The sequence below is a fragment of the Salvia miltiorrhiza genome, chromosome 8 (genome assembly GCF_028751815.1).
Source record: "Salvia miltiorrhiza cultivar Shanhuang (shh) chromosome 8, IMPLAD_Smil_shh, whole genome shotgun sequence".
NCBI lineage: Eukaryota > Viridiplantae > Streptophyta > Magnoliopsida > Lamiales > Lamiaceae > Salvia > Salvia miltiorrhiza.
Window position 1 is genome coordinate 19362195 of NC_080394.1, and position 12291 is coordinate 19374485.

Sequence of the window (12291 nt, forward strand, 5' to 3'; positions counted from 1 at the left end):
TCCGATTTGCGATCCGTTTGCGCCCACGAACTCATATCGAGATGATCTATAATTTTTATTTCAGACAATTCTTTCAAATTATGCTTATCTATTTCTGTAAATTCGCTCAAACAACAAAAAAGTAAAAAGTTATCGACAATAAACTAATATTTACTCAAACAAACTATCAAACATACAAAATCCTCACAACTATGCATCAAATATGACACACCAAAAGGTAAAAATGCATATTTATTAACCACCAAACTTGAACCATTGCCCGTCTTTGAACAAAACAAAGATTAGACATAAATGAATCATTAAGAACGTAGGAACAATGATGACATGGTGGCTTTATAATTTCAAAAACACAAACATGCATTTGAAATTCATAATCAAAATCTTGCATTCACGACAAACTCAAACCATAGCCTCAATAACTTGCAATCCTGACCAATATGATATGAACAATTAAAATCACTTACTCTGTCAATATTTCTTTAAATTCTCTTAAATAACAGGGAAATAACAAGTTCTCAACAATAAACCAATATTCATTCAAATTAACCATCAAACACACAAAATCCTCACAATTAAGGTAAAAATGCATGTTTATCATTGAGCATGGTAAAATATTTTATCGGACAACTTATTTTCACTCATTTTCTCTCGAATATTTCATTTTTTTCTCCAATATTGAATAAGATTATATTTTTCTCTCCTAATAAACAAAGATAAAAAGATATTTACTCTTTTATCTCTCATTTTTAATTTCATTTCACTTCAATGAAAATAGAGTTGCGAAATCCTAAATTTGATCCCCAAAACCCAAAATCGACCTTTGCCACCAAACAGCACCTTCTCAGATCCTAACACAGGCAAGCAGACTTGCCATTTCGCACACACTCACGCGCTCCGCCGCAAAATGGCGAGGAATTACGCCAGAGAGAACATGCAGCTCTCGAGGTTCGGCGTACTGGTGGCGCAGCTCGAATCAATAGTCGCCTCCGCCGCGCACAAGCCACCGGACGCACTTCTCTGTTTCGATCTTTTGTCTGATCTCATCTCCGCCATTGAAGAAGAGCCCAAGGTCTGAGATTGATGTTCACTTTCCCCCCTTATTTCACATACATTGCACTCGGTGGCTGACTGATCCGTGTTAACTTGTGTGCCGTTGCACTTCGCTGAGTCTGCCCTGACATTGATTTAGTGCAAAAATGAAAAGTAAAACTTGGCCACTTACTTATTTTCACTAATCAGTACATTAAGATCTATCTTAATTACTCGTACAAAACTTCAGCTGCTGGAAGGAGAAGAAATAATTTAAGATATCGATTTTTTCATTTTCCATTATTCCCTGCACTGCGGTTTCTTCTCATAACGTAGCGTATTGATGTGGTTGGAACATTTACAGAACAACTGCTAGCAAATTTCGCATATGTTTTCTGGCTGATGTTGCATTTGTTGCTGAAGGCATACTGTAAATACAGACTCTTCAATGATTGTTCATGAATTCATACAAGTCTTTAATTATTTCACCTTAGACTTCCTTAGCTTCATTTTTTTTAATTGATTTTTTTACATTATGTCCGGTGCGGGAAATAAGAACTCTCATGATAAGTTTCTGAAATCCAGGAGTCCGTATTGCAATGGCAAAGGAAATGTGAGGATGCACTATATTCATTGCTGGTGCTCGGAGCTCGTAGGCCCGTGCGGCATCTGGCATCAGAGGCAATGGCCAATATTATATTGAAGGGTGATTCAATCTCAATATACTCTAGAGCAAGCAGCCTTCAGGGATTTCTTTCTGATGGCAAGAGGAGCGAAGCTCAAAAAGTTGCTGGTTTGTATCTATGCAGTTTCTTATACATTATGGATATTTGTTGGTCTGCTGGTATTTCAGATGTAGCTTTGAGATTATTTTTTTCTTTTAACAAGAGCTGTACATTCCTGCAGTGTTAGCCTGGGCGATCTGGTTATGATAGGATATTTACTGTACTTCAAGTATTCTCATTTTCATTTTCGCTTTTCATAGGACTAGTCCTCTGTTATATCTCATATATGTGTGCCTTTAAATTTCCAGCCCATCCAGAGAGTTTGCATATTGTAATGAAATAAATACAAATCCTGCTGGATTATTTAGGGAAAGTGGAATACATATTTTTGGTGAATAAAGAGTCCTCACCCTTCTCTTCAGAGTAAGAGCTATATTCCTTCCTCTAACAACTCCAGCTTCCTTATTGGGCCAGTTTATGAGCGTGGACGATTAAAATCTCCCCCCTGGTGCATGTGTACTAAAAGCTTGAGCAATAGAGAGGGAATGGGAAACCATTATCACGTCACTCAAAAACCCTTGAATTTTTTTGATCCAGATGACGTGTAATTTAGCTGATTTTGAATAGGATTGACCAAACTTAAACTCTGTTTTCTTAAATGATGAGTGAGGGATGGAGCAAAAACATCGAAACAATACGAACAATGCATGTATATTGGGAAGGCACTTGTGATGCATTACAAAGATGCTTCCAACACAATTTTCTATCCCCAAAGTGGTGCGTCCTATGGAAATTCGATCTGAAAATCTCGACCATGTCTTTCTACGTTTCTCTTTCTCACTTGGACTTTGGTATAAATTGCTTAATGAATTAGGTGTACAATGGATTTTGCCACGTCTGGTAAATGATTTTACTTTTGTCTAATCTTGGTAGTCTGATTTGTTAAAAATGCATAGTGTTATGGGGCGTCATTGTTCCAGCCCTTTTGTTGGTCTTTGTGGTTAGAAAGGAATATGAGAAGATTTGAGGATAAAGAAGAATCGTTAAAAGAGGCGTGGGATTGAGTTAAGCTTCGAGTTGTATGGTGGGTCTCAAATCTAAAGCCTTACAATTTTTTTTGTGTTAGATATCGCTAGACATTGGAGTTGTATTTGTAGTATGGTTGATTTCACCTTTGGGGTTTCTCATCCCTCTGCAATTCCTTCTTTTTTGTTTTTTAATAATTTTTGTGTCTAGTAAAAGAAATAGGTGCTATTCAACAAGCTTTCTCAAATGGAACTGAGAGACCTAATTGAGAATAAAGTGACTTATGTTCATGAAGTTTCATCTTCAATGTGATTCATATATGTCTTGAAACTATAAAATTTGTTTTACCATATTAAAAACTAGAATGTCAAACTTGACATTTTTGTTAATCCAACTCGCCATTATATATATTTATATAATTGCTGGCTGTGCCTTTTCTCACGCCTTTCATTTCATGACATCCCATAAGAGGCGCTATTTACTTCTTCTTTGAGTACAAAGACGGTGTATGGTGTTAGACATGAATGGAGACAGTATCTTCTTTTTCTTGACTGTCTTTATGCATCTGCCTGTCGTATCACATGTTGCGAGTTGGGTAGTGCCTTGATAAATTTGTTATTCATATTACCTAGGGAACATTCTATCTGAACTGGCCAATTACAGAAAATTAGCTCTGCGTTGGACAGTAACACTTACATTCAGAAAGTAAGAGTATAAATTTTACTTAAGTATAAATACTTTATATGCAAAGGGGAACTTCATTCTGAAACCTGCTGTTGCACCTGTGTGTCTCCGGTTCTTCAGAAGCCTTAATCTTCAGTATGCCTCTATCTTGGTGAACTCTAGATTCTGCTCTTTTGAAATTTAGAATGGTGAAATTGCTTATATATTTGGTGCTAGGCGGAATATTTTAATTGCAAGGAGATTTTTCAGCCCCTAAGCTGTAGACTTTCGAGGGCTGCGTGAATTACCTAACGATGGCATTAGCACCTAGTAATAATTAGAAGACCAAATATATGCACAAATTCACAAACTGGAAGATGCTCATATCAAATTTACAAATTGTGAAGTGTGAATCACACTTCTAGGTTGTAAATGATGAGCTTGAATAGTCTCTTATGTGCATATGCAGTGCCATACATTATTTATCCTTGGAATTGCAAACAGATCTAGTAAGAAAGTGTAGAAGAATAAAATGTACAACTTGTGTATTGTACTCAACCTTTATATAGTAGCTTTGTTTATTTATTATTTTGGCGGACGAGGAAAAACTTGCAACTGCTATTCGTGGGTGCACTCTAGGTAAACCTAAACCTTGCACTTGTGGAATATAGCTCACAGCCTGTAAACTGCATAGGAGAAGCAAACTACACTAGTCAAGTCCTGTGACACGGGGCCTGGGGCTCGACCTAGAAGGCATTGGTGGGATTTGAACTTGTGAACTTTGGGTACAAGCTCACCCACTTGACCACCGCAAGAGGCTTTATGGTGCAAAGGGTTGGTCTACTTGAAGACGATATTCACAGGCTTTAATATTGCTTTATTTTCCGAGTTGCATAGGCTTAAACTGTTGATGTTCATTTTCTATTTAGTTCTTCAATTCAGATTTAGTTATTTTAATATCCGAAATTGAGTAATTATATATTTTATAAGCTCTTTCCTGTATTATTCATTACTAGAGATTGGATTTGTATTTGTAGCTAGGCTGTTGTGATCTCATCCGTTTTTTAATCTCTACTTCTGTTCTGATAAACGTTGCTCCTTATCAAGAAAGGAGATTTAGGGCAGACCTTGTTCTAATTAAATTCCTCATGGTCATAGCATCACTTTTGTATTAACTTTTTTGGTTTGTGTTAATCTTACTTGACTAAAGAATGACATTAAATCTTCTTTCTTCTCTGCTGCACAAGATCTGTTGAGGGTTTTAATTAATTCAGAAAAATTAATTTCTAACTTTATTACTTTTTTCATTGCTGCCACAGGTGCTTCTCAATGCTTGGGAATATTGTACCGGTACTTTGGGAGACGAATTGTTTCTGGGCTACTGGAAACAACTAATATTGTTTCAAAGTTACTAAAGTTTAATGAGGTATATAAATTCCCAGTCCATCACTAGTTACCCAATTTTAACTCCTATAACGCCATGCAAGAATATTATTGGTGCTTAAACTAGACAAGGACTATAAAAAGTCAGAAAGCCCTGGCCCTGGCAAACTTGCATAAGTTTTTCTTTGACATGGAGGGGTCTATACTTGTTAATAACTAGTATTGTTCTAATTTCCTTTACATTAGAGATATGTTAGGAATTTTCTTTACTTAACTATTGCAAAGTGGTTCCTGTGCGTTAGGTAGGTGTGACAGGGATAGTTGTTGAAGCTTGGAAATCTTGTGATGTATGTGTATAAGATTTCATATAAAAAATCTTAAGAGACTTATTGAGGATTCGTTTATTCTCAAATTCAAGTAGATGCTATTTTATTTCGATGCGCTTTATGTTCAAATTCATGGGGGAGTTACACCTTTTGTTCTCTTAGAGTTCTGGTAGTGTCTATAGTGGTGACTTTGACGTATTTAATGTCATTTATTTTCGTGGTGAATAAGCCCAGTTTCCTACTGGAGATGCAAAAGTCTTGGTTTCTTCTCCTTGTACCTCTATAGGTTTGTCAGTATAGTAGAGGATTTTCCCTAGCCAATTTTAACACTGCTCATTTTCCCAAATAAAAGAGAATGAATTGCAAGGCCTTAGATGTAGCTGTTTTCACATAATCTGATTTCCCTAAAAGAACTGAGAGGCAGTAGTTGATATGTTGTATCTCAAAATTATTGTTGTTAGGGGGCAATAATTTGTGTGAAATCTAAAAACAATGAGTGGTAGTATCAGTCAAGTAATCTGTCCTTTCACTACAAGTTTGTATGTTGTTTAGACTCCAAAAAATAATACGAGTATCAGTAGTTCTTGTTGATCATTTTTAAATGAGTCACATATTAATGGACCTATGCTACTATAGTAGACCTCCTATAGTTTTGGTTTTTCTGTGAATATAGTTTCCACACCCACAAAGATCTTAACTGTTTTAGTTTTGGGTTAATAACCAAAAAATACACGAACTATCACCAAATTTGCAAATTGCACATGACTTTCAAAATTAGCCTTAGAATACATCACCTTTTGATTTAATTGTAATTTGCACACGCGTTGACCATCACCTTAAGCGTAGTTGACGTGGCAGCCGAAAATTGCAGACGTGGACTAACCGCCGGGCATGTAAAACGACGTCGTTTTATCAAGCTTTTCTTAAATAATTTTTTTTAAAAAAAAGAAAAAAAAAGAAAAAAAATGCTGCTTCCAAAAAAAACGCCGCCGCGGAAACCATCTCCGTCGTCTTCTCCATCCTCCCGTCGATTAAATCCTCCACATTTCCCGGGTAATGCAGCTTCACCCACTCAACCACCCCACTTTCTCTCTTCCCAAAATCCCACCTATTTGTCACTGTCTCAAACACCAGCACTCCAAATTCGCACATTCTTGCACATGGCAAAGACCATTAATTCTTCGCCACAAAATTCTTTATGAAACGGAAAAGAAACTTGAAACAGAGGAGAAAGACGGCTGTTGTTGGTAAGGACCCAGGACTCAATCATCAAAATTGAAGGGTTGAGAGAGAGGGAGGCGTCGTTCGCCTCATCGGCTCCAGAGGCAGCAGCAACGCCTACAGTGAGGAGAGAGAAGTAGAGGACGGGGATGAGGAGGAAGGGCAGGGAGAGGATGAAGGCTGCGGCGTTGTTGGAGAGGAGGGGTTTGAGGGAGGCGATGGCGACGCCTTCTCTCACCCTTTTCTTTAGCTCACCTCTCTCAAACCTAGATCCCCAATTTCCAGCCTCCACCTTCTTCTTCGATTTCCGGCGAAGAACAACAAGAAACCACCGCCGCTGATTCCGGTCCTAAGCCTTCCTCTTCCTCTCTTGCTTCGGAGACAACAGCAGCTCACGCCCCTGACTCTTACTTCCTCTGTTGTGGCTCCTTCTCTGACGAACACCGCTCCGCTCACGCCCCTGACCCTTCTAGGATTTGCTGGAAAAAAATCGCGCCGCCTAGGGTTTCATTCCCTTAGAGCGCCGCCGCCTCTGCTTAAATCACCTTTTAATTTAATTTCAGACTTTGTTTAATTAAAATCACCTTTTAATTTAATTTCTGGGCAAAACGACGTCGTTTTGCCCATGTGGCTTGCCAGCGTGTAAAAAAAGCCACGAGTAATGCCATGTAATGTTAAATATTGTCCACGTCATCGCCGGTCAAACTTAAGAGCTGCCGGAATTTTCGCCTTGTGCAACATGCAAATCCCGTGATAGTTCGTGTATTTTTCGGCTATTAACCCTTTAGTTTTTTTCCTACACGTGTCAGATTATTCATTTGAACTGTGTTATGCGTAAGCTGATCCATCAGCCAATAAGACTATGCTTTTGAGATATTTCTGAATTCTGACTGAAATGACATCTCTGGATTGATATAATTATCATTTTTTAATTGTTCAGGATGTAAATTTTATTCGTTTTTATGTACCTTGCCTAACGGCATGCTGATTTAGGATTTTGTGAGACAAGAGGCTCTGCGCATGCTTCACAATGCTTTGGAGGGTTCTGATGGTAGTGCTGCTTCTGCAGCGTATACTGAGGCTTTTCGTGTAATTATGCGGGCCGGAGTTGGGGATAAGTCTCCACGTGTCAAAATAGCTGCTGCAAGATGTCTGAAGGCTTTTGCAAATATTGGAGGACCAGGATTGGGGATTGGAGAACTTGAAAATTGCTTGTCTTATTGTGTCAAGGTTCTTAAATCTTCATGTTCCATCTATTCTTCTTCTTACCATTTTTGTAAAACCTTCCTTTTACATATAATTGTAGTTTTGTTTTGTCTACTATAGGCTCTTGAGGATCCTGTTAAACCTGTAAGAGATGCCTTTGCTGACGCTTTAGGAGCATTACTGGCTCTCGGAATGAATCCTGATGCACAGGTATCACTTTCTGTCATCAGCATCTACCTGCTTTTTTTTGTTTTTTGGATCTAGTGATTTATCATCTCGTGTTAGGTACAACCAAGGGGAAAGGGTGCTACTCCTAAGAAGCTAGAAGGGGGCTTACAGAAGCACTTAGCGCTCCCATTTACCAAAGGTATGCTTTAGTGCATGATTGGCTCTTGTGCTTCTCTTAAATCATTAGTATATGTTGTTGGCAGATAAATTTTTTGAGATGATTATCTACTATGGATAGTTACTAAGCTATCAGATTCACCCATTACAGGAAAGTCCAATTTTTATTATGCAGATTATAACTAATTCAGAAATGTGTTCGAAAACTTGATTTACCCAAGAATGTATTTGCTTTTGCCTTTTCAGCTTGGCAATATTTTCATTATAATTTCTGTATATATAGTTACTTCTCCATATTTTTGGCTTTCATTCTTCATCTTCATCTTCATCTGTGAATGTAAACTTGCAGTCAGTGGACCTCGTCTGAAGGATGTACGTATTGGCATTACCTTGTCATGGGTATGCTTTTTACAGGTAATGGGTGAGTCCTAATTATTAATACTTTCTTTCCAGAATTAGAAAAAGAAACATGCCTTGTCACGGTGAGATACTTTTTGACAAATTTATGCTCTTGAGTCTTGCCTTTTCATGTTTGGAAAATTCTTGATATTGTTAGGTATAGTGGAAAATGGGAAGATATTTGTCTCAAATTCGTATCTGCTGGATCTCAGAGATTTCCCACTCTTATTCTTCTTTGGATAGCTGAGGGGGAAGAAAAACCATGTGAAGCAAGAAGAAGTTAAATTAGTTTCCTCAAAACTTTCTTATTCAGTTATTATCATAACAAGCTTAGCTTAGTGCCTGTGCAAGTGTGCAACTGAAAAATTATCCACTGGGAATTTTGAAGGTTCTCAATCTCTGAAAGGTTAATGCTGTGTAATTAGACCATTTTCCACATACAAACCTTTGAAGTTATACTTGGGAATTTGTCGATATTCTTCTGGATGAGAAAATAAATGGTTACTGGACTCTTAGCGCCCATTTTATATCCCAATGCCATCATATTGCAATTTTGCCGACACTAGAGAGTGTGAACACTGGTTCTGCATGGGTTTAAGATCTAAAGAAAAATAGATGTAAAGAATAAAGATAGGTAAGACTGAGAAAGTAAAAACGGTTAATACTATAATGTTGAGCCTGGTGTAAGGTTAGTAGATATTATATTTTTGTCAGTAAACTATCATTTTTTATTAAAAATTTGGAGGTCTTAACTATATTTTTTTCGTTTTCTTTCTAAATTCTTATGTTTTCTGTTTTCTTTTTGGATTAATATTGTATTAGCGTGCATCTGCAGGCTATGTGTTTAAAGTATCTACACCCAGATAGCGAGCTACAAAACTATGCTCTGCTGGTCATGGATATGCTCCGCTCGGATACATCTGTTGATGCTCAAGCACTGGTATCTGATGTTAAATAATGTAGTTGCGATAGAAGCTATTTTGCATATATATTGGTGAACATAGCTTTTGGCTATATTTCTTATAGTTTATATGCAGCTGGTCTATTATCAGGTATAGAGAGATATCTCTGGACTCTTTTGTATGAGCAAAATAGAAATCTCGTAGAAAAAGTATCTGCAATAAAAAAACCTAGTTGAATGGCTGAGAAAGTGAGAATACCTCATTTGAGGGTTGAATAAGCAAGCATACTTTGTAGTAATTATTTGTTGACATTTTCATCTGTATTTGTTCATCGTAAAATTTTCATTAACTTGTTTCTCTCTGTTGCTTGGATATTTATAGTAGGCAAGTTATTGAGTGATTGTCCCTATGGCATTACATTTCCGTTCAGATAGAGGAGAACTTCTCTTGCTCACATTAAAAATATTTGCTTGCCCAGTACATATTTCAAACACACATTATATAAGATTAATCTGTCAGGGTTTTCAGTTTGCTCCCAGAAGAGCTTCGTCACCCATCTACAGTTTCTCTATCATTTGACCACTTCTTACTTTTGATCACCTAATGAATTTAGTAATTTCTTGTATACACATCGGCTTTGGTAAACTCAAATTCTCATATTCCTCTTCCTTGTTTCAAGGCTTGTGTGCTGTATATCGTGCGAGTTGGTATGATAGATCAAATGAGCGAACCAATTCAGAGAAGCTTTTCAGTTTTTCTTGCCAAGCAGGTTTTTCTACATGGTCCAACTGGAATTGTAATACTTCTGCTGGCTGTTTCATTATTGCTGACTTGTTAATAAACATATTCTGCAGCTTTTATCTTCAGATTCCACCCCATCCATGAGAGTTGCTGCTTTACGAACTCTGTCATATGTGCTGAAAACACTTGGAGAGGTACATTCATTGCTTTAACATATATTCACAACTGATTTCTGTTTTCCAATCTCTGTCCTCATATTAAGTATCACCATTTAATATGGTTTCAAAAGCAGAAGGAACCATTTATTTGAGTTTGAAGATCGATAAATGGCTTGTCTTGGAAAACTTAAGGGGTAAATATCTTCTAATTAGCAAAAAGCTACATGCTGGGAATACCTCCAAACTGATAGTCTGATACACATACACACGAAAGCATATACAAAACAAGACTTAGGAAATTATTTGAATTAGGATTTAGGGGATGATGTTTATGCTTAGAATCTTCTTTTTGTATGGGGACAAGATGTTCATGTACTACAAAAGGTCCTTTGTTCACCAAAAACCGTATCGTGACTTTTCTGTTTTTGGATATCCACAATAGTACGTTGACCTTCAATCCTTCCCACACGCCATCCAACATTACTCAATGTATTTGACAATTTTTTTTTTAATTGTTCCTGCCAGATAGACTAACATAGCGTGTGTACTGTATAAGACTATATTTATCAATAACTCAATCCAACCCAGCCTTTTAATAAAAAAATCATTTCTCTCTCTTCCACATATACAATCTACAATTTACCTCAATTCAACAACCTTTATGTTTTAGCAATGACTCAACCCGACCTAAAATATATTTTCCTTTTCCATTATTTATTGTTATTTGTTATTTATGGTCCATTTGTATTATATTTTAAATTTATAATTGATAATAATGAAAATTACCACACACTTAACTTAAGCTACAAACTCAATAACAAATTAAAAATTACAAAATTGGATTATGAAATTGAAAAAAAAAAGCTGTAAATAGATGCATGAAATATTAAATTACAGATACAAATTAGTTATTTAAATTGGGCTGTATTTTAAGAAATTATAAAAATGCAAAATTTGATATAATTATTTAAAATATTATATATAAAAATCATATCTAAAAAATCATATGTCCAATAAGATATTGCCAAGTGTCAAGAGCCCATGAAGAATGGAATGGTTGGCTTGAATTGGCAGACCAACTTTGGTTACTACTGGTTGGAGCCAAACTATGAATTTTTCTTTTCCTTTCTTCTTAATTTGCTTTTTGGTTCCAATGACCAGTTGACATTGGTCATGAATCATTGTAGTCTGCCCTCTCATACTGATACAGAAGCCGAAGTCCAGGCAGTATATGCTTCTACACGAAGTTGGTTTAATTGCATACAATCTGCCATTTTCTATAACTAGTGGTGTCCTGAGCGGAACACCACTTGCAAAGCCTCAGGGCTACTACTTATACATTCTGCTTACTGCCCTGGTTTGTGCATTATTTGTTAACTGTTGCCTGTGGGAACTGCTTGTACATATGATTTAGTGGGGTTCATTGCAAATACACTTTACGATAATATGCTTCACATGTTTAACCATAGGTTCCACATGAATTCAAGGAAGTCCTTGATGACACAGTTGTTGCAGCGCTTTCCCATAATTCAGCATTGGTAAGCTTCTGATAGTATTATTTTACTTCAATTTTAATCATGTATACAGCCATGTTTATATTAGAGAAGATTTCTAACGGATAACCTTTGTTACGTTGGCAGTTGGCACATATTATAATGCTCTGGTAAAGTTAGATAAATGTGCCCAGTCATCTATGTTACATATATGAACTTATTTACACATGCTATGGACCTATGGTTCATTGTTTTGGTAACTTAGTGAAATTCTTCTCTTTTTGGTTGTGAATGTGTTTGAATATTCAAATCTGATAAAAGTTATGGCTTCAGTATTCTAATTAGGATGTAAGTGGCATAGTGTTTAGCTTCCTGGATATTATATCTCACCATCGTTGGCCCAAGCGGTTTTCCTCTCCCAGCTCTGGTAGCTAGGGAGTATATGAGAAGACTTGGAGCTGCCCTTTTTGGTGATAGTTAATTTGCTCCCCCCAAACTCCCTGACCAAAGAAAGAAAAACTAAGAAAATCTTTGATTCTAAGGAACAATAAGTCTTTAATGGTGTTTGTGTTTACTTTGGCCAAGTGAGAAAGAGGCTGGTTTGATAAGGCTAATTTGCTACTGCCTACTTTGTGTTTTGTACAGTTGAAATTTCTGCAATATCCATAAATAGG

General features: G+C 36.6%; 1 protein-coding gene across 1 annotated transcript in view; it reads left to right on the top strand.

Annotated features, from left to right (window-relative positions):
• Nucleotides 1-745: 745 nt before the first annotated feature.
• Nucleotides 746-12291, top strand: part of LOC131001528 (protein SWEETIE) — a 33262-nt gene continuing 21716 nt past the window's right edge. The window contains exons 1-11 of the mRNA XM_057927930.1: nt 746-1069; nt 1615-1822; nt 4763-4869; nt 7367-7603; nt 7700-7789; nt 7865-7946; nt 8274-8338; nt 9159-9263; nt 9905-9994; nt 10080-10160; nt 11594-11662. Of these exons, the coding sequence (XP_057783913.1) occupies nt 905-1069; nt 1615-1822; nt 4763-4869; nt 7367-7603; nt 7700-7789; nt 7865-7946; nt 8274-8338; nt 9159-9263; nt 9905-9994; nt 10080-10160; nt 11594-11662 (1299 nt within the window). The 5' untranslated portion in view covers nt 746-904. The remainder of the gene's footprint in view (nt 1070-1614; nt 1823-4762; nt 4870-7366; nt 7604-7699; nt 7790-7864; nt 7947-8273; nt 8339-9158; nt 9264-9904; nt 9995-10079; nt 10161-11593; nt 11663-12291) is intronic.